The following is a 22,978-nucleotide window of genomic DNA, read 5'->3' as shown; positions in this document are numbered from 1 at the left end:
GGGGGGGAGGCACAGCTGGAGGTCCATTCACCCCACCAGACACCAAGGTCCAAGGGGGAAAAAGGAGTGAGAGAGACAGGTTTTAGAACGGAAGTCTTCATAACTGATTAGGTTTTGTTTGCTTGCTTGCCTTTAATTACCTAGGAAGGGATTAGGAATTTATTCAGCAAGTTGATAAGCCTAATAATTATAACTAGGTGTAACCTCAGCCTTCTTTTTTGCTAGAAGAAAATAGAGCATGCTTCTTAGTGATCCTGCCACGCATAGATCTGGAAGAGCCCAGGAGAGTGGATGGGATGGGTGTCCTTTCCTTTATATGGAGATTCTTGATCTCCACTCAAGTATCTCTTGGTCCATTCATTCAGCAAGTTCTTCAAGAACTATAGAAAGACGAGTTAGGCAGGTGACCGCCTCCACCAACTCTTCTCTTCAAATCGACACAAGTTGCAATGGTGTATTAAGTTATATACAGACATGCATCCATACCTAAGAAACCTAAGCAACGGCTAGAAACTCGGCAGAGTAAGTGTGGTACCAGTTCAGCAAACTGAGTTAAAAAGTGCTTCTTCTTATCTCCAGTTTTTGTCTTCAGAGAAGAAAGGAGTTGGGTGGGTGCATGGCAGGGATGGGTGGGGACAGTGGCAACTTGAGGGTGGCCAGACTCCATTTTGAATTCCAGTAAGCTGGTTAAATTTTTAAATCGAAACGGTTGTTCTTGGTGCAGACCTGATTGGAAAGGCCAGTGTGATTGGAAGGGCCAGTGTGAACCCGGAAATTCATGTATCCTGGAAGGATTCTGCCTTGTGTGTTGAGCTTGGTGGCTCTCAAGCTTTACTTGAAGTGTCTTCACCTGAAGAGCGCATCTGACCCATGCAAAGAACGTGCTATTGTCTGAATGCAATCAGGCCCCTTGTGGGGCTTAGGGTTCCTGTAATAGCCTCGCAGTTCAAAGGAGCAAAGTTCTACTACAGCACCAAGTTTGGGGAGTTAGTTCCTCAAGAGGAAGACTGAGGTGACTTTGCATTTGTGGACTGCTCCTGCTTAGTTAATTGTTCTGACCTCAGTAGCGTGGTATCAGGAGAAGCTTCAGAACCACTTATGGCTTTTGGTGATAAGTGAGTTAACTTTGCCATGCGTTTGCCCAAGCCAACCACTGTAACTGTCTTGAAGTAAACCCTTTTCATAAGCCGAGGAAATGTCCAGCCAGCCCCTAGGGTACTTTGTACTTTGCCACCCACAGTAGCTTATGCCATGGTCTCAGTGTGTCAGCCTTTAGCACATGGCTTCCTCTGTTATTTGGTCTAGCACCCATTCACAGATACTGCCATGGTTCTTGTTTCCGTTTTGTAGATGAGAACACTGAAGCTCAGAGAACTCCCTGCCGCCACGTACAAATAAATGGCAAAGCCAAAACTGCAGCCCGGACCTTCTAGTGCCAGTCCCCGCTTGGCAATCTCCTTTGTGAGGTGGCTGATGAACCAATGTAACATGACATGGAAGGGGCCAAAGGGAAGGGAAAATGTCGATGAAATGTGTAGCCCCAGGCAGGTTTTCCAGCTGGAGAGAACAGTTAGTTTTGAGTATTCACACCCACAATGCTCTTCTTCCTCTCTTACCCGACCAGTCTCCTTTCTCCAGGAATCGAAAGCTTCCACACGCTCTCACTTGTCATCCCATTGACAAAATCCTCTCCCAGGAGCTCCTGTCCCTTCTGAAGGGACAGGCTAATTCAGGGGCTGACTCCCCTGTGAGCTGTGTTCTCTTCTTACGTGCATTTCTTTGCCACACAGCCTGTGAAATTGAGAACTTCCCCTGCAAAGCCCTAGCTATTGTCTAGTTGCAATCCAGCCTGCTTATGGGGTTTAGAGACTCCAACTGGTTCCTGTAGGCTTTTGTAGCCTGACAATTCTGTCATTTTTCCTGGGCATCTCTATACTGTGTGATTATTGCTTGACTGCCCTAAATTCCCTTTGTGGTCAAGTGTGGCCTTCCTGTTTCTTACAGGCCAGACCCAGTGCAGTACTGCGTGGCTCCACCGAGGCACCAGGATCACAATGATGGCATGAGCCATAGAAGACAGTCCTTTTAGGTCCAGCCACATGGGATCTCTGTGGAGGGGGGCAGAGTGATGAAGACACAAACACTGTCCTCAGGGAGTGTGTAGGAAGTGTTAAGCAGAGGTTGAAACCAGGCCCCAGCGAGCATCAAAGGGACCAATTCTAGGAGAGTTTGGAGTCTTTTCTAGATCTACAAGCACCGGCTGCTTTCAGTCTTCTAAAGCCTGCGGCAGACTAGTTCATTACCCAGGCCACTGTCTAGACTGCATTCAGAATGTTCTAAACTGCTGTCTATCAATAGACTGCTCTGCTCAGAACCTTCTGGAGTTCCCCTATGGTCTGCTTGATAGAGCCTCAGCTTCTTGGCCTGACATTCATGTCCCAATAGGCCAGCCCAGCTCCACTTCTTCAGGCTCACCCCCCAGCCCCCCAACCCTGCTTGCCCTGGACCTGAGGTATCTCTTGCTACTTTGTGGACACAAACTCCCGGGTCTGCCACTGTGGAGTTATCTTGTCTGACTTGAACCCTCTGTTTAAGTGGAGTTTACCTTCCATGGGGGAAAACAGACTTGGAACCCATTGTTGGTACAGCTGTAAGAGGGAGTGGGCAAAGTACACTGGAAGCGCCCAGCCTTAAGGGCACTGCCTGTTCTGCCTCTGCCCCCAAGGGAGACTCTCCCTCCTCAGCTGGCTTTGTACTGTGCCTGCTGCCGGCTTTTGACTTATAGCAGCTGAAGCCTGTTTTGGTTTGTCAGTGTTGCTGCCAGATAGTGAACTTCTCCAGAGCAGGCACCTGCTGTCCAGCGCTGCGCATCCACCTGGGCCGGGCTGTGCTGCGTTCCTGTAGTTTGTGAAGGCAAATGCCTTTTTGTTGGAAGATAAGAGACAGGAGACATGCACCTCTACCACACTTGGTTTTGTTTTGTTTTTAGAACAGAAACCTGTAACGGGCTTTTGAGGTTTCATTCAATTTTACTCATCTGGAAAAAGTCAACATTCTTTATCACTCCCTCCAGTAGAAGAAACCCCACACTTGGGGAAAATAAGTCCCAAAGCCACGTTCTTCTCGCTTTGGTAATTTTAGCTCATTCAGGGCTCAGGTCCCAGCTTGGCACTGTCAGTCCAAATAGATCACTTGCTCCAGAAATGCTTTGGAACTTCTACAGAGCTCGCAGCGAAGCAGGGGCCTAGCCAATCTCACATGCAGAGATTGTTGCATGTCATCGGTGGGAGCATGCCAACCAAGGGATTGCTTTTTTTTTTTTTTCTTAAACTAAGCAAGTGCAAACTTTTAATTTAGGTTTTGACATGTTCCGCTGATACACACTGGAGCAAAGACTGGGACTGGCCTGCTGTCATTTGTTGCAGATTCTACTGGAATGTCAATCACTGACGGTTGAATCTGCTGTGAGCTTTGGTGCTCAAGAACCACACATTTGTTGCCTCTAAGTAATGTGTGCGGAAGAGTGCCTCAGGGTCCTGGTTAATAGGCTGAAAGGAGAAGTCCTAGGCAAGTTGAAGCTTTTGTTGTTTATTTGGTTGGGTTTTTTTGGTTTGTTTTTGGGAATGTGGGCATGTGTGTGTGTGTGTGTATGTGTTAATTTGTTCAAGAGCACTTTAACTTTTACATTTAAAAATATCCAGAAAAGTAGAGTTCAATTTGATATCTTTTCTCTAGGAAGAATTTTTCTTGCCTGTGTACCTTTGTCTAAGCTCTTCAGACACAGAAGCTATGTGTCCCCTTGTTATCAGAAAATCATATAATCTGAGAAGGTTTCCTTGGCCCACTTAAGTTCTACGAGGTCTGAGTTCTATCAGGTGGTCTAGCTAAATGCTGCCAGGTAATGCAGGAAGAACAGGGGTTGGTATTGTCTGGCTAAAGATCCCAGTAACCACCAGATTCCAGGGTCCACGCATGCCTATCTGTTCCAGATAGAGCTGGAGGGAGCTACTCAAGCACCCGTTCAGTAAGCGCTATAGGTTCCAGACAGTGGGCTGTATCCTCCCACGTGGCAAGACTGTAATGTCAGCCCTTAGGAAGCTGAGGCAGGCTCATAAATAATAGGCCAGCCTAGACCACCTGTACAGCAAGACCTTGTCACAAAAACAGAAAACCAAACACACACACACATGCAAATGAAACTCCTTGAGTCTTGGTTGTGGTGCTGTGACAAGAGAAGGTGATCTGGACCCTCCTTCCTCAGGGGTCACCTTGAACAGTAGCAGGTTGGAAGGGGAGATGAACGTTGTGTGAGCTCTGAAGACTGTTAGGGTGCCGTGGAACATGTAGAGCGGGATGTCAGGAGAGTGAGTAGCCCAAAGTTCAGAAGAGTATGTCAGGCTAAAGGTCCTGATTTGGAAGTCATTAGCCATGAGAGGGCTGATGTCACCGTGGGTGAAGGCAGAGGGAGAGAAGCACGTACGGGCAGAACTCTCCAGAACACCAGCTTTTAAGGGCACTGCTGAAGAGACAAACCATAAAAGGTGACTGGGAAAGACCAGCCAGAGCTAGACTGAGAAGCAAGGGATAAGGGGGGTCCTAGGAAAGCACATGAGGAGAGAGGTCTTAGCACCACAGGTCTGGGCTGACTTTTGTTTCTTTTAACTGTGCAACAACTGCCTCTCCCCAGAGCTCATCGGTGAGACAGATGACAGGAAAGCTAAATATACATGCACAAGAGAAGATTTGCATGGAACGGTACTTTTGTACTTTTTTTGGTTTCTGAGTTTTACACTATAGAGGAAGGATCAGGCTTGTTTCGGGGGATCCCAGAAGTAGAATTGGGGACAGGGGCTGGAATTCAAGAGCTCGTTGTAAACAATGGATTGGAAACGGAGGGCAGAGGCATCATGGCCTCCAGCGTGAGACTAAGTGCCTGCCCCGTTGTAGGAGGTGGAAGCAAGTCAGGGATGTTTGAGAAAGGAAGCTGGTCTCAGGGTAGAGGAAGGTTAGGCAACCTGGAGGTCACATGCTTAAGTGCAGAGGAGGAAGTGTGAAAACTCAAAGGATGGGCTTTAAAGAAGGTGCGGGTTCAAACTGTGACTGCTACTTATGAGCTGTGTGACGGCAGAGAAATGCTCGGCTTCTCTGAGCATTAGGTGCTCGTCTGAAACTGTGTATTATCAAGCAAACATGGGCAAGTCCCTGGCATACAGTACAGACTTCCTAATAGTGACAGCTATTAGGGGCTACCCAATGGTGGACTAACCACTGAAGAAGAGTCAGGTGAGCCACATCGCCCTTTGTTGAGAGGAGCAAATGCATGTTAAATGTAGGACGCAACTGTGTCTTAAGTCCTCCTGGGACTAGACCCGAGCCCGGGGGACTCACCGTTTTCCTGTATCTTGCTGACCTGTGACTCTCCTGTGGGGCCATTCATTTATTACCTTAGCAACACTTCTGGTAAAACACGTCAGGACAGTTAGACAAATGACCCGGCAGGATGGCATTCCTGTTCGTGTCTGTGTCCCAGCTCTGTTCCAGGGACAGCAAGGAGGCCTCCCACCCCTGCCAGGCAGTTTCTTCTCCCTGTAGGTACAAGGCCTCTGAAGAACATTTCTTCTAACAGCCCCACTCGGAGGAATCTTAGAGGTGATCTCTTGCCTGCCTGCCTGCCTGCCCTGTCAGATAAGAGAGAGACCTGGGGCACTGAAGGACCTGTTGAGGGTTTCCAGTTCTGTCTCTGTGTTCCACTGAAAGGAAATTAAGGGAGGCCAGGTCACCCAGCGAGCCCGGGAGAGCCAGGCCTTGGGCCAGCACCCCCTGCTTGCCTCTGCCACTCCACAGCAGGGCACCCTTCTTTTTGTTGCCTTGGCTGGATAAAATCCTTGAAACTTGAGAATTCTATCTGCTTTGTGTTTTATAAAAATAAACAGCATAGGCTGGAGAATGCAGCATGCTTGTCTCTGTGGCGTATCTGTTTTTAATGCAAACACAGGCTTCACAGGGTTTTCTTTTGTGAAGATGAAAAACTTGAAGCTTGCATATATATATTTATAAAACAAGACAAAACCTTTGTTAAACATTTTGTGTTTAGCCCTCCAGAACTTAGCATTTTATTCTAACTGGCAAACTCACACCAAGCTCAGCTCTCTGGCTTTGGATTATTTTAACTATCCAGGATGACGCCTGAGGTAGGACAGCTTTGCTCCCCCTTTTAACTCGGAATCCTCTGATCTTTCAAGGGTCTGAAGACAGATTTGCCCTGGGCTTCCTATTTACCTGTCTAATACTTTAAGAACACCATTGGCTTTTTTCCTGTGCCTCCATTTCTCCCCATGTTAATAACAAATAGCAAGTTTTGCTATATTCTTGAAGAACATGCTTTAAAACTACATACACACATATACATGCACACACAGAGACAGAAAAGAAGTTAGGCAGCCTTAAATAAGTTTTATAGTGCAGGGATTTATATAGGGTGCATCTGGGAACTCATCAGAGAAGTCTTCTAAAGTGTAGACAGAGTCAGGAGAAAGACAAATGCCTTGGAAGTGTTTTTATCAATATACTGCTATTGCATATGTTCTTTCAGTTCAGTTCCTAAGGCTAATTTTTCTCTTATTTCAATAGGGGCAATTAGGTGACAGAAACAGGGCCCAGGAGTCAAACAGAGTGGAATAAAATCCTCCCTGTCGCTTATGTCCTGGGAAAGCCACTTCACTTCTTACACCTATAGTACTTCAGTAATTTGCTGCAGGATTAGATGTGCTGATGTAAAGGATCTGACACTAGGCTTGGCACACAGTGGGTACTTGTTCAGGATTTATTGAAAGTGTAAAATCAGTTGCTAACATCATAGAAGATAGGAGAGGGTGGAGATGCTCAAGCTGATGGTCATCTTCCTTGTCAGGATCAGAGAAGGATAGTGAATGGTGTCTCTCCCGAGGATGCATACTGATTTCTATATACACCAAAACTGTTTGCCTCTAAACTTGGTAGAATCAGAAAGGCAGGTTGGCTCGAGAGCCGTCTCTGTCTCCATTCTTCCTTGGGTGGTTTCCTGGAAGTCAAGGCCACAATCCTATTCCAAAGTCACACTAACGCTGCACGACAGATTTGCTGTCTACGGTGATCCACACCACCATTCACCTCATTAACGTGACTGGTCAGGAGTTACAGCTTCTTGTCACCCCGTGTTGGGGCTCATCCACATGTCCCATCCGTCTTGCTTGGCACTGCCACATAAATCTTCCTAAACCGTCTCTTTCATCATGTCTCAATCTGTGTCAGATACTTGCAGTGGCTCTCTTTGCCACGGGACCAGAAGCCAAACGCATAACCCACAAGCGTGGCCTAACAGCTGCTATCTATTGAATATCACAGTAAGGACCTTCACTTTGCCAGGGACTTTACATGCACCGTCTCCTTAGAAAGCAGTTTTCATCTGAGGCTTGGACCAGTCCAGGAGCTTGCCCAAGTTCCCTCGCATAGTTTGTAGCAAAGGCAGAATTCTGGCCCAGGCCCTCCTGATTCAAATGCTAAAGCTGTTTTTTATTAAACTTCACTGACTTCCCTCTCCCAACCACACCTTCTGCTTTTGTGCTGACTCTGTCGAATCATCTATGTGTTAGATATGGCTAGCATAAATCCACCTTCAAACCAGAAGTAAGATGAGGAAGGAAGGCTTGGAGAGCCTTTGGTGAACCAGCATCTCTTGGGAAGTCAGGCCTTGCATTCTGGTTGTGTTTCTTGGCACATACCATTCTGGGCTTGTAAGTACCTCTAACCCCAAAACCACCCTGCTTAGTGTTTGGATGCAAATGGGCCGGTTGTGTGCTCACTGCCTAGAGAAAAGGATGATCGTAGGTCTTCATAACCCTCATATCCAGGGAGCATGGATAGAAGAGGAAGCTAAAGAGAAACAGGGCAGCCAGGTGCTGGTTGGCTTCCAGAGGAATGTCAAGATCCCCTTGGCCTGTAATTGAGGCAGCTAGGATCCAGCTCACTGTATGTGATTTAAAGTTTGCTTCTGTCCCTTCGGTGAACTCCTGTTCCTTCAGAACTTTGTGGACTGCTCAGGCTGCTTTCCAAAGAACCCAGCCAGTGCCCCTGACCTGGATAACACTACTGATCATGCTGCACCATATTACACATGCTACACTGGCTGCTGCTTTCTGCAGACTCTTCAAGACGGGAAGCAGGAGTAGTGCGGCTTCCTGCACTCAGCTTCAGGCCAGGGAGTTGGGATCTCCTTATCTGTATATCCATCACTTAGTCATTCATTCAACCACCCATCAGTTGAGCCACCATGGCTTCTGTGTGTTCTATGCATGTACTGGGCGGTGGTGCAATTTAGCTTATGGGGCAGAAGATCTTATCACATTCTGGCTCTGTACCTTTGCTGCTAGGTGAGTTTAGGGAGAGGTTTATGTGAGATTCTTTTTTTTTTTTTTCTTTTCTTTTTGAAAAGCAAAGAAGTAATGAATGATGCTTATTTGCAGAGTTGCTGTGCAGTGTTGTCTGTATTGCATGTAGTTGACATTCCACATCGAGTCTCATTTGGGAGTTCAAGCATATCTGAAACTTCCTGTATAGCCCAGGCTGGAACTGAACTGCAAGATCTTCCTGCCTTATCCCCCCAAAGTGCTGAGATTGCAAATGTGTACCACCATGACCAGTATCGCATTATATTTTCTTTTTAAAACAATCTTATTTTACATACCAATCCCAGTTCCTTCTGCATCCACTCCTCAGAGGAGAGACCTCCCATGGGGAGTCAACAAAGCCTGTCACATCACTTGAGGCAGTACCAAGGCCTCCTCCTCTGTATCTAGGCTGAGCAAGGTAACCCTCCGTGAATTGAAGTGTTTTATTTTTTAAGTCAACACAAAATTCACCATTTTAATTATTGTTCAGTAGGTTTCTTGTGTAAGAGTTTTGCCTGCTGTATGCATGTGCACCATGTGCCTGCAGTAGCCTGCAGAGGCCAGAAGAGGGCATCAGATCCCTTTGAACTGGAGTCACAGATAGTTGTGAGCTGCCACGTGGGTGCTTGGAGCCCAACCCGGGTCCTCTAGAAGAGCAGCCAGTGCTCTTGGCCAGAGTCATCTCTCCAGCTCCTTTAAAATCCTTTTAAAGTATGTAAAATTCTCTATATAGTTCGTAAGCATTTTCATAATCTCCCAATCCCCCAAATCATCATCATTCCTATTGGCCAGTATCCCCCAATGTATTGTTTCTGAATTTTCCTATTCTGAATAATAATAATAATTATTATTACAATAATAGTAACAGGATTACAAAATATATGACATTTGTGTCTGAGTCTTTAGCTTAGTTTAATATTTTTAAGACTCATCCATATATACATCAACTAGTATGTCATTTCTTTTTATGGGGAATAGTAGTACCCTTTTGTAGGGGTATGCCATGCAAAATGCATAAAACTTGATCCCTCCATAAGTTGATTGACAGTTGTGTTGTTTTAGCTTTTTGGCTATTATAAATATTGTTTCTATGAATGCTGATGTACAAGTTTCTAGGTAGACCTGCTTTTCTTCTCTTGAGTATGCATCTAGAAGTGCAGATGTTGGATAATACGGTGATTCTGTGTTTAACTCTTCCAGCAACTGCTAAACTGTTTCCAAAGCTGCTGTCTCCTTTGACAGTCTCACTGGTTTCTCCATATCATCCCTAACACTTGCTAACCCCCCGCCTCTTTTTCTGTTTGTAGACATTCTCAGTATTTAATGGAATATCACAGTTTTGATTCACAGTCACCCAGTGACTTTGGTGCTGAGTATCCATTCATGCGTTACTGGCAGAGCCTGAATTTATTATCGTTATGATTATTATTGTATTAAAAAATTTTTTTGGTAAGTCTCTATCGTGTGGTCTCTATCCTATAGGGTTACTTAGGTACCAGAGAAGCTTCTAAGCAGGCAGTTGGAGCATAGTTGGATAACAGAGTCTAGTAAACATAGCATAGACGTGTGGAATGAGACCTCAGAGAAGGAAGGAAGAGATGAATGCAGGCTGAACGGAGTTTGAGAAACACCCAAGGAGAGGGAGGGCATGAAAGACCGTGGAGCCTGTGTGTGTCTTAGGGTGGGGCCTCCAGTCATTGCTGTCATCAAGTGAAGAGCACTCCTGTCTGTCACCCACCCCCAGCCAGGCAGATAGGCAGGTCTCCAGCCCACAGGCAAGCCAGCCTCAGGCCGCAACAGCATAGGGCTCTGTGGTTTCATATTGTACTCATCCAGCTGATTTGGAGTCCACCTGTGGTAAATTTTACAGCCTCATTAGAATAACAACAACAAAAGTGACCAATAATAAGGAATTACTCACTTCAATTCACAGATGAGGAAATAGGCTCAGAGAAGAAAAACAACTTATTTAAACTTGTTGAATTATCTTGAATTATCATCTCATGGGCTTTTATCTCATATCCCCATCTGATTGCTTATACATCTGTTGCAAGGACCCAGCTTCAATTTTGCAGAGTGTAATTCTCAAAGATATTAGCTGACTTATGGGAGGGAAACTTCTGGGCCTGAATTATACCAAAGGTTTCATCCTATATGTTCATGCTATAACACTCACCTTTGGGACCTTGTGTAATAGTGAGCTCGCCAGGATGTAGACCAAGTCTCTTTTGTTCCTCTTTTGTCTGCTGCACACTGCAGGGATGCGTAGCCTTTCCTGAAGTAACCTAATTTCTTTCATTGTGTTTTGAAAGGGTTGAATGAGAGGATCTGAGAACCATTGCTCATCCAGCACCCAGATCTGTAAGCCTGACTGCCGCCCCCTTCTGCACTAACTCAACAGCTAGTGCATCGCATCAGTCTGGACCGCTGTTTCAGCTCTGGAATGCAAAGCATAGCTTGCTCGTTCCCATTTGTTGGCATCTCACACTTTACACTTGTCACACCGAAGACTGGATCAGAGAGAAGTCCTGTAGCACCCTCCTGTCTTGGGCTCTCTCTCTGCCTCTCTCTCTCTCTCTCTCTCTCTCTGTCTCTCTCTCTCTCTCTCTCTCTCTCTCTCTCTCTCTCTCTCTCTCTCTCTCTCTCTCTCTCTCTCTNCTCTCTCTCTCTCTGTCTCTGTCTCTCTCTCTCTCTCTCTCTCTCTCTCTCTGTCTCCCTCTTTCCCTCCCATCCCTCCACTACTCCTCCCCCTCTCCTCTTCTCCCCTCCCTTTCTTCCTCCCCTCTCCCCTGTGTGGATATGTGCACACACACCCTATGCCAAGATAATTTCATCTGAAGCACTCTCTTGAGCTTTTACATTTCAGCAGGCTTGTTGCCTTAGAGAGATTCAGCATTGATTTGTAAAGGGAAGATATTGTTCTTTTAGAAATGCCCAGGTACCCTCTACTGTTCATGCCTAACCCGCCGGATGGGTTTTATAGACACAAAGAACAAGAACAGGTCATTCTTGTGAAAGCAGAACCAGGGATGAGTCCTCTACCCTAACAGGAAGGGCCTTTCCCAGCAGGAGCTATTAACGTCTTTTTCCTGGGCTTTTCCTTTGTGCTTCATATGCTGCCTGTCATTTCTTTTTTTCCTTAAATTTAATATTTATCCACTTTCTGTTCATGGAAATAAAGTGATTCAGGCACACTGGTAATAGGAAGCACAATATCCTGCTCCCGGAGTGCCCAGCGTGCCAGGCACAGTTTGAAGAGGACTCTGAACCACTGTCATAGAGGCCTGAGCTCAGCTAGCCTGGGTCTTTGTTCATCTCTTCCCTCTGTCTTGGAGAAACTGGGGCTCACTCAGAACTTTTTTTGATGCAGGGGTCCCACCTCTGAGCAGCTGAAGCTGGATTTGAGAAGACTGCATTTGAGTGCATTTTGGAATGGTTACTGCTTTGTAAGCATTTTTCTTCGTTTTACTAGCAAGTTTTGAGGAGAAAAGCCTGACCTGGCATGACAGCTTTTTTAACACTTGCACATATGCACATGTGCATATACACACACACACACACACATCCCAGGAGATTGTGTAGAGCCAGCTCCTGGCCACATGCCCCATGGGCAGCATACTAGAGAATGGATTTAAAGAGGGAACCTTTGGGGGAGTGTAAGAAACAGGAACTTCCAGAGTCTCAATCCCATCCCAGAAAACAAACTATTTTACTACTAAGGACCATTTTCAGAGTAGGCTCACATTTCTACCTCTACAACTTTCCTGTTTGAACTTCTAGCTTCCACTGTGGCAGACAGATTAGTAAAGACAACTTTGAATCCTGCACGGGGAAAAAAACAATACTCTGTTATTCTGTGAGATTAGGTTAAACAGCGAAGAAACGAGGAGCAATAACATGTTTGTATGAACTCTTCAGGACATGTTATGAGTACACAGAAACACAGGACAAGACACCAGAGCCATTTCTCACTCCTGGCTCTCCCTCACACTCATACTTTGGAGCAGGCTCTGAAGTGAGAGTTGGAGCAGTCACTCACTAGGGCCCATTAGACTCTGCCTTCTCACGTTTATGCTGTTGGGGAGGAGACATACCTTCCTCTCCTCAGCCTGTCTATGCCCTTCCAGTGTAGGCGGCACCTTAAGAAGGGCTGCCGCTCCTCTTATGCCTCTTGATTACCAAGCCACAGAAACCAAGTTTTCTTGAGGAAACACTTCGGCTACACCAAGTACGTCTCGAATATCGAGAGATTCACGTGTCAGTTAAGTTCAGACCAGGAATCTTAGTTGCTTTTCTATTGCTGTGACAAAAATACCATGACCAAGGCAATTTATAAAGTGAACTGAGAATGCTACAGGTTTTTAAAACCTCAGATCCCACCCCAGCTATACACCTTTCCCAGCCAGTAGTCACACCTCCTAATCCTTCCTAAACAATTCTACCAACTGGAGACCGAGTATAGAAGCATGAGCCCATGGGGGCCATTCTTGTTCTAACCACCACACCTGATGACAGTCTAGGGGCTGTTCCAGCTCCAGGATTCTTGAATTCCATAAAAGGCAACCTTTTAGATGGATATGCCGAAACCCCTAGGCAGACTCACTTGGGTGCTGTTTCAGTACTTTGTATGTTGTTGACTGTGTACCCTAGATGCTGTATGCTGCCTTCAGAAGCTCCCTGTGCAGGTTACAGTAGGCTTGGGGTATATCCACTTTTCCTTTTTAGCTGGTTTGGCCTCATTTATTTTCTAGAATTTGAAGTTTTGGACTTTTTGAGCATTTTGACTCATAATCAACCTTGTTCTCTTGGTATGCATTGTAGAAGACAAATCTGATCTTGAGAACAGTGTGATGCAGAAGAAAATAAAAATCCCCAAACTTTCTCTCAGTCACCTGGAAGACGATGGGGAGGTTAAAGACTACGGGGAAGAAGACTTACAGCTTAGACACATCAAGGTAACAAAATCTTTGCTTTTCTTGAATGTTCACGGGAGTGATGTCATACTTCTCAGAGCCAGAGAGTTCCACTCTGGCCTCCTTCCCCGTATAACTGTCCCCTGGCCATGGGCATTCTTTTGTTTGGGCTTTTTTGGGGGTGCGGATGGAGGATGCTTGAGACAGCAATTGCGTTTTCCCCAAGGCCTACTCTTCCGAGAGTTCTCATTTAGATTGTCCCACCAGGCACAGTCCTGGGACAGTGTGTGCAGTATCATGACTGCTGCAGAGGTGGGACAACATGCTTTTCCCTGGCACACGACGCTGGAGAGGTCGCTGCTGACTCGCATGGACACTAAGCGGCTGTTGGTCTGGGATAGCAATTTAGAGCGAGTCACTGTCGCATCGTTCCAAATTTCCGAGGGTGGACTTGCTGCAGAAAGATACTGGTAAAATTCACAGAGGACACTACGGGATCCTGGGTTGGATGAAAAACTTTTCATGAGGTTGCGTTTCCTTGTTATGTGTCCCAGCTGGTCTCTCACTGTATGAAAACACACAAACAAACAAACAAACAAAACCTCTGCTGGAAATCTTGTTGAGAGGTCTAGCTCTCTGCCGCCTTACCCTGTTCTGTGAGTATCCCAGAGAAAGGAAGAGGGAGGAAAAGAAAGGTACCTTCTGCTTTGTGATCTCCTTTGGGACACAAGGTCAAGAGCATCCCCAGAGTGTGGTCCGGAAGATGCAGTCAGTCCACTGCATGACATCCATTCTCCCCTGCTGTGGCTCTGTCCCAGTGCTGGCCCCTGGGGTCATCGAGTGTAGCCATGTGGTCCCTGTACCTCGGGTTCTCACAGTACCATGACGCAGACGGATGTTTAAGGTGATCATTATAATTTTAGCAGGTACATTCATCTATTCATTATCTCAGCAAATAAAATCCAGGACATTGCAATGTTACTTAAGTCGTGAGTTTACCTCGTTTTCATTACCTTTAATTTCCTGAAACTGGAAAGCTGAGTCAGGCCTGGCCTGTCATGGCTAAGATGTGCAGAATCTTGTGTACTCTGTTTGTCTGTACCCCTGGGAGAGCTCATGACCCTTCAACCCCAGGTGAAGACTCAGCAACCATTCTGCTCTCCTGCCGCCCTCAGTGGGAGCTCTGTCCACTTGAGCTGAACTTGCCTCGGCCCCTTGGTGGCGGTGGACCATTCTCTTATGAATGAGTCTTCCTTGCCCTGTGCCGTCCTGCTGAGGGAGAGGCTGGCAGCTGTGAGAGAGAGAGAGAGAGAGAGACTCCGTGCAGGGAATTGGGCTCCAGATTCTGCTTCTGACTCTGTAGCATGGAACTCCCATGCCACCCTGGGGATGAATCTTCCCCTCTCAGGAGCTTGGTTTGCTTACCTGCCACATGAAGAAAACTGAAAGCACCCCAACGTTAACGTTCTTTGAAGTTTTCAGTTGAGTAAACATTTGTTAGGCTCCTGCCAACTGCCAGTCCTGAGTGAGTAGGCAGTACAGAACCAGAGAAAACACGACATATGGACTGCCCTAGATTCGAGTGGGTTTGGGTTTTGACGTCCTTCCAAACTGAAACAGTCTTAAAAAGGTTACAAGATAGAACTACTTGCATATGTATGTTCTTGAGTGGGATTCCTCTGGACTGACTCGGGCAGGCCAGATTGGCTCTGGATCCTTTGGAAATCCCCACCGGACACACCCATCAAGTGACTGCCCAGGCACCATGGAGGCTAGGGAGGGCTGGGAAGTTTCGAAGACTCTTCCAGATATGTGTGTCCAGGAGGCCAAGTGCTGGGAGGGAAATGGTGAAGTCTTAGCATGAGAAGAGTGACCTGGTTCTGCCACCCCCTGTTTGTTTGACATTTGGCAAGAGCGCTCTGAGCCTCTCTTTCCCCATTTGCAAAATGAGTATGTCTGTAACAGGTTTCTCAACACACTGATGTTCTGTGGTTCTGTGATTCTAGGATTGTCTGGGGAAATATTGAGCTGCAGTCCAAGAAAGTCCCAGCTGCCCTTGCCTGAACTGATTCTCGTTGTCCTACACAGAGACCGGAGGGGCGGAAGCCTAGTGAAGCGGCCCACAAGAGTATCGAGGCAGTGGTGGCCCGGCTAGAGAAACAGAACGGCCTGAGCCTGGGTCACAACACTTGTCCGGAAGAGGTCTTTGTGGAGGCCTCACCGGGCACAGAGGACATGGACAGCCTGGAGGATGCCGTTGTGCCCCGGGCTCTGTATGAGGAGCTGCTGCGAAACTACCAGCAGCAGCAGGAGGAGATGCGCCACCTCCAGCAGGAGCTGGAGCGGACTCGGAGGCAGCTCGTGCAGCAGGCCAAGAAGCTCAAGGAGTACGGGGCCCTGGTATCTGAAATGAAGGAACTCCGAGACCTCAACAGGAGACTCCAAGATGTGTTACTCCTGCGGCTTGGCAGCGGTGAGTGCCCAGGCAGGCCACTTACCACTCTTCACAGTGGGAGGGGCCTACTTCCTGCAGCTCCCCTTCCAGCAGGACAGAGGGGAGAAGCTGGTCAAGTGCCCTTTGAGGCTAGGGAAGGAGAGAGACTTGGCTCAACAGTCACCCCCCAAGGAGTCACTCTCCTCTGAATATACAGCCCTGGCCACACTGTGGTAAGATCACTGGGGAATGTGGCTCAGAGAACAAGAGTAGTACCCATCCAGCAAGAGGGTAGCACAGAGACTTGGGGTAGCCCTCCAAATAGACCTCAGGACAGTAGAGAAAACTGGACGATAGCTGAAACACATATTGTTACTGTTGGCCAGAGAGTGACAAAGGGGGAATCCCGCTAACATGACCCAGATGCTGAGGGCCTGAACAGGCCGTGTGTAAGGGGAGCGACTCGAGGAAGTGCATGGGTCTTGAAAAGTGGGCGCTGCATCCAGGCACCTGAGCATTCCAAGGACAGCACTCATGAGTTTGGCAAACACACGGGGCACGTTAGGAAGGCTGCTGCAGACGTGGGGGGCGGAAGGCAAGGACGCCGAAAACCACCGACTTGGGTAGTAGCAGGGCTTATTTCAGTAGGAATGGGAGGCATTAAATCGATTCTGAGGCCTGGGGGATGTGGCTCAGCAGCAGAGCGCTGGGATGGTATGCGTAGAGCCCAGAGTTCACCCCACTACAAAGCAAAACAAACAAGAAAGCCGTGCGCATTGGAGGTGCAGAGGGATTAGTGTAAAGATACACAAAATTCCTCTGGTTTGCTCAGAGGAGAGCCACTTTGGCCTTTAGGATTTTTTCATCTGAAGTGGTGTGGAGGCTGGGATGAATGGGTTCTAAAAGGCCAGAGACTGAGAAGAAGACAGAAAACTCCTGCAGAGTGTAGGAGCTAGTAGTGGGAGAGGTGGGGCCGGTCAGCCGCCATGGCCTCTGCGTCAGAACGCTTTCCTCCAAACGGGAGTGAACTAGGTCAGAGACTGTCCGCAGCCTCCAAATGTGCCCCTGAAGAAGACAGGTCTTCATTATCTAGAGAGACGGAGCACACTGATGCGCAGGGGCCGCTCTGTAATTGGTGTGGACAGGCCTGCTCCCACGCTGTCCCTTTTCCATTTGCAGGTGCCTTGTGCTTCTTAAGTGTGCCTTCACGGTAATGGTAATGTCTCAGGAGATCAGCCGGGGCCTTTTCCTGACCTTGACACGGAGGCGCACACAGGATGGGGGTTACCAGAAACAAACCTCTGGCTCACACCGCCTCACCGTGGTTAATGGGCCGGAAGCTCTGCCTTCACCTTGACTTTTTCTGCAGCTCACGGGTTCACCGTGGCAGTAAAGATTACATGTTACTTTCAGGTCCTCCCAAGTATTCATTGTGGTAAAATCTCAGTGGGCCGTCATAGCTGTGAGAATATAAGAAAGCCGTGTTGGTGCAATAGTGCAGGTGGACTCTGGGGCCACAATTCCATTTTCAGGGGCACATGTGTTTCCCGACCTTCAGGTGGATGGCTTTTACTCTGATTGTGCTGGGCCTTTTGCGAGCTTCTTGAGAAGCATGGGGAAGCACACCAAACAGCAAACTCTTTCCACATCATTAGCTCAGCCCCTGGGGGAAGTTACCTGTTTTGCATGGTCCTGAACTGGGTTTGGACTCCAGAAACCGCCCTGTCGTTGGGCAGTAAGAAACCACGTCTTGTGTAGGCATGTGCCTTGGTTCATCCTAAGACACTTGGCAGTCAAGCCTAACCCTGCTGCCTTGCCAGGATTGCTCGTTTTGCGGGACTTGTGTGTCATCATGATGGCCAGTGGCCGTCTCTTCTCTGATGTGCCACTGTTCCTGTCGCCATGAGACCGACTCCAGCAGCAAGTATAGACGTAGCTTCCACTGCGGCCACATGCAGAGCCCTGTGCTCTCAGGACAACAGACTTCCTGGAAATAACACACATTCCTCCATCTAGGAACACGTAAACTGAATTCATTAACATGTGTTAATTGACGCTAAGACAAATCTATATGGTCTTTAATAATCAAAGGGTCTCTGCCTGAAAGGTTGTATTATTTTATGGTTACTTACAGGCCTGGGTTCGAATTCTGACTTTCCTGCATTCTAACTCTGTCTTTGAAAAATTCCGTCCTTTCCTTCTTCTTTTCCTTTCTAACCTCTTTCCTCCTTTTCTGGTTCCCTTCACCAATACTTAGCGGTCTTCTACTATGTCAGGCATTGTGCCTAGTGGTGAGTAGCAGACTCATAAATGGAATATACACTCACATACACACACACATGCACACACACATACAACACTTACTCATATAAAACACAGAGGCACGCACACACATGCATGCATCTGTGTACGTCTTGCTTTCTACTCTTGAAGATCTCATGCAGAGAGGGCTGTGGACAGCAGAGATAAGACACTCAATTTTTGGAAGACTGATAAACCAGCCTGAAGGGAAAAAAGAATAGGCTTGAAAAGTGAGTTTCTATGCAGGCAGGTGTAATTGGGTAGGAAGAGTAAGGTGCAATCTAGTCAGCCAGCAGCTCTCTGAACCTCAATATTACACCCCTTAAAATGGGTTCTTGTCAGCACCCCTCACAGCTTTGGGGCGCACAGTACAGTGTCTGGTACTCTGTCGATGCTCAGGTACTCCTAATTACTCTTCTACATCACTTGGAAGAGAAGCGAAGATAACGTCTGTTTGGGGTTTTAAAGCTGGCTCTGCCAGTCAGTAATTGGGCCTGTGACTTTAGGCAGGTTAGCCAATGCCTCTGCTTCTCATTATCTTTGACAGCAGAAGATAGGATGAGTTACAGTTGTCTGCTTATTTCTTCATCTGATTATTCAGTAACACCATCGGATACTTTCCAAGCCTACGGACATGGGAGATACAAAGAAGGCAAAAACATTGCAACGTGGGCAGAGGGTGGGGTTAGAGGTAAATGTGTAAACCTCTAAAATGCAGAGTATCCAGTTGTGGGGGAGGATCCCACATTTTGAGACATCCTCCCTGCTCCCCCGATCCTGAGAAAATAGTTATTCTATAAATGCTACCCAGAACCAGGGCAGAGGAAAAAAAGCGAGAAAGTGACAGACCCTGGCAGGGCCTCAGGTCTGCATGCCTTCTGAGGCCTGGCTTGGTGTCAGGCCTGGCTTTTGTCTTGCTCTTGGAGATCTTGCCTTCCTCCCCTAGGCTCCCAGCTTGAGGTCCTTTGTCCGCTTTGGGTGCTGGATCATTTACACCCTGACAGGTAATTCAGAAACCAGATTGGCCGATAGGAGGATTACTGGTAATGTGGGGGGAGTTGTAATGGAGGTGCACACACTGAAGGGGACAGGGGACAGCAGGATGGCAGGACTGCTCTCAGGCTTGGCTGGGTGACGCGTGGAATCCTGGGCTGGGTAAGAGGTGACTGGAGGTGGGAGGTTGTCCTGCTTTGCTAATTAAGAAGCAAGGTCACACTGGCCCTTCACCCCCCATGGCTTTTTTTTTTTTAGCACTCTTTGTCACCAACAGGGGTGTGACTTGACCATTCCTCATAAAGGACCATCGGTTCCTTCTCTATGATCTTAGCCTGAAAACAACCCTTTTTGACAGGGCATAACCTCACACCCTCCCCCCAGACGGCCAAGAATTGAGTAAGGGAACACTGTTCGAGTCTGGCTGTTTGTTCAGCGCAGTCAGTGTTTAGTAAACGGCAGTCTGACTGTCTTGGCTTCCCTTTCCTTTCTATCCCCTCAAGAATCAATGCTGAGGACTCTAAAAGCATATACTGATTTATGGGATTATACATTCGTTTATTCTTTTGTCTTCAACAAATGTTTATTGAGACTGTACTTTGTGCCAGGATAAAGATGGATGTTAGAAACCTAGAGATGAAAGAGACCGTCATAAAAAGCACCTGCAAGCCTAGTGGGTTAGTATTTTCAAACTGGGGCATGGTGGCCTCCAGGACGGCTGAGGAGATAAGGTGAAGCCGTTGAGGGGGAGGCAAAGAGCGCCAGTGGCAGAGTGGAGCCAGGGAGGGTTTCAGCTGCTCCTCGGCCAGTCTTTGTTCTTAAACTTTCCAGTTACACTATTTTTATTCTCTCAAGGTGTGTGTGTGTGTGTGTGTGTGTGTGTGTGTGTGTGTGTGTGTGTGTGTTTGTGGTGAGTCCCAGGGATCAAACTCAGTTCATGACGCTTGGCACCAAGTACTGTTACCAGCTGATGCCTCTCAGCAGTCCAAATTTCTGTACTTAGTACGCAAGGGGAAAAGAACAAGTTTAGGCAGCCTCCTTAGTATTGCTTGCTCCTTCTGGCGTGAACCAAAGGGCCTAAGTTCAGACTCCCCTAGTGAGGAATGTAAAAGAGGGGTGGACACGCCCCTGAGGACTCACACAGCTGCCAGGAGGCCACAAACCTGAACACCTCACACCAGACAGTAAAATTGGCGCGGTAATTGCAGGCGGAGGCGGATAATGAGTGTAGATTTTGTGTCTGTTTTGTCAAGGAAGGTAGGCCCAGATGATGAGTTCTGACCAGCTGAGGGAGAGCTAATAAGAATAATAGCAGTAATTTGCATGCGTGTGGCACTTCACAGGTGTCAAAGCACCTCGACATTTTTATCTCCCTGGACTCTTCCGATAGCCTTATTGCAGGCCAGGTAAGGATTATTATCTCCATGTGAGAAGAAGAGCTAATGCCCCTGTTGGCTAGATCACAGGCGGGCTGAAATGTTTAAAGAAGAGAGCCGTGGCGGCTGGCCTGCATATCTGTCTTGGCTCCTCAGAGCCAGATTGCTAACACGTCTGTAACCGTCTGAGTTTATACCTTGTGTTCTGTCCAAGGTCTGTTAAAATACCAACTTTGATCTTTGAAATCCTTTGTGGTCTGCACTGGCTTCTTTACGCCCAGGTCTCTGATGGCGCCCTAGAAAAGACAGTTAATGTCAGCCGGATGCTTCCTGCTGATTCCCCTGGACTGGAGGCAGCCTGGCCTTTGACAACAGATATTACCTGGGCTTGAATCTCACTTGCTGTAATTCCTTACCTGTGAAGTAGATGATTTAACCCTTCCAAGTCTGTTTTGTCCTCTGTGAAACGGGAATCTTTAAGCCTGTCTCATTCAGGCAGAGAACCCACTTAGTGATTTAAAGTCTGCACGGGTCCTGGGGTCAGAAGTTGCAGTGTTTTGAGTCCTGGGTCTTCCAGAGTCTACTTGAATTGCCTTGGACAAGTTTCTTCCTGGGCTTTACTTTACTCATCTATAAAACAGAGTCGATGATCGCCCAAATGTCATGGCTGAAATGATGACAAAGCCACGGCAGTAAAGATCTGCCAGACACTAGCTTGAGATTGCTCAGTAGCTCCTACACTGACACATAGGGTCACTCAAGGATGACACAGTGTGTGTACAGTACCTGGCACCTCCCAGCTCTTCGTCCTGCCACAGAACACAGATGCTGTAGGGGACACCTTAATCTTTGGTTAACCCCCAATGCCTTCTGCAGCTCCCCCGATTCCTACTCTAAGCCTTCAGAGCCATCCAGTTTGCAGCTGTGTGGTCTGTAGTTTTAGAAGTCTCTCCTTCCCTCAGTTTTCCTGAGTGAAATTCTCCCTTCCCATTTGTCTGTTGACCAGCCATCGCCAGTAGAGCGAATCGGTTGCCTCAGAGATCACCAGGACCCCATCGGTCCTTTCAGCCATTCCCAAATACAACTCTGCCTCCTCATGGCTTAGGTTTTCCTCCTTGGGCCCTTTGCCTCATCTTCAGGTTCTCAGCTCACTCTCACCAGTGAGCAGGAACACTGAAAATAACTGGATTTTGAGAGAAGGCCGAAGAGGCCGGGTAAGAGCCATATTGTAAAAGCAAAGCACGGGGTACTCACAGCTGACCTACAACGGCAGTGACGCCAGAAAATGCACCTGGTGCTGCCCTATGTGGATCTCACAGAAAGATCTAGCTGTGAGACTGGAGTCATTTGTCTGATGATGGCGGCCATCTATCATCTTGAAGGCCGTATTTATTTATTTATGTATTTATTTATTTATTTGCCTCGTTGACTTATCAGAATTAACCACAGTTGATGCCAGATTATTTGCCAATGTGATTTCAAGGTGATTAAATAATTCCAGACTCTCTTTGTCTTTTCTCCCCAGAACCATTTTCCTGTAGGTCAAGGGGATGGGACTGAGGAAAATCTTTTCCTGTCCCTTTGATAGCTGTTAGGCAGCTAGACAATCTCGACATTGCTGGGCTTTCTTGGCCTTATGACAGGTTTGTTTTCTGCTGGCTGCAGCAGTCAGGAAATGCAAATGGAAAAGGGTTCAGTTTACAACTCTCGGCCCCTCTAGATGTGCCCTGGGGCAGACACCAGGAACTTTTCTCTACATAAAACCATAGACAGGACTCCTGATGAGGGAGCAGGCTGCTCCAAGAGATTAGATAACTTGCCTGAGGCCACAGACTGAGGGAGAACCAGGTTTCTCACAGAGAGAGGCCTGTCTTGCTTTTCCAGGCCCTCTGATGAGTCACTCAGCCCTGTGCATCACCTCTACCTGCCTGTGGATTCTGGAGCTCTAAGGCTCACAGGCTTGCAAAGGTTTCCTGTGTAATTTCTTTATAGTGTCCGTCTTACCCAGCTATTTGGCCTCAAGGTTCCAACCAGAAATTTCGATAGTTTTCATGAAAATTATCATTTTAGGAAAAAGAGAACTCATCCTTTCATTCTCCTCTGAATAGATAGGAAAACTGAAGCCCAGAAGAAAGGACATGGCTGTGCCACGTGGAATCTGAGTGTCTATGGGGATGTCACCATCATGAAGCCGTGGCAGGCTGCTGTCCAGCTGCCGTGGATGGATAGACTCGTTCTGACCGTTAGGATTCACTGAGGCCCAAAGGCTGGCCACACTCTCTTGCTGTCCTAAGCATCTGTCCGATTGTGGGGGTAGTTTTCACAGAGACCCCGGAGGGGTGTGAAGTCTTCTGCAGCTTTCTTGCAAGAGATGACTTGACCACCTATAGCATGCCTCTAGACACACACAGGAAGCTCACCTTGTCTTCCTGTCAACCCCTCCTGGCACTGAATAGCTGGAACTCTAGGGGAAAGTATTTATGCCAGGAACTTTTATTGACTACTTCTCTGTTTCAGGCCCTTTGCTGAAATGGA

The 22,978-nt window shown here is 47.4% G+C and overlaps 1 protein-coding gene across 4 annotated transcripts in view; it reads left to right on the top strand.

Moving 5' to 3' along the window:
• Positions 1-22,978, top strand: part of LOC126497934 (BEN domain-containing protein 5) — a 1,095,425-nt gene that overhangs the window by 859,557 nt on the left and 212,890 nt on the right. For 2 of the 4 annotated variants that reach the window (XM_050136198.1, XM_050136201.1), the window contains exons 4-5: positions 13,248-13,381; positions 15,428-15,812. The exons of 1 other annotated variant lie outside the window; for it this stretch is intronic. In XM_050136198.1, coding sequence (XP_049992155.1) covers positions 13,248-13,381; positions 15,428-15,812 — 519 coding nt within the window. Of the gene's footprint in view, positions 1-11,796; positions 11,873-13,247; positions 13,382-15,427; positions 15,813-22,978 lie in introns of all 4 variants that reach the window. One more of the 4 variants, XM_050136200.1, reaches the window with a different exon arrangement.

The sequence above is a fragment of the Alexandromys fortis genome, unplaced genomic scaffold (assembly GCF_014885135.2).
Source record: "Alexandromys fortis isolate MF-2015 unplaced genomic scaffold, M_Fortis_MF-2015_v1.1 scaffold_13, whole genome shotgun sequence".
Lineage (NCBI taxonomy): Eukaryota > Metazoa > Chordata > Mammalia > Rodentia > Cricetidae > Alexandromys > Alexandromys fortis.
Note: the sequence above shows the minus strand (reverse complement) of the source record. Positions and strands in the feature narration are given on the sequence as shown.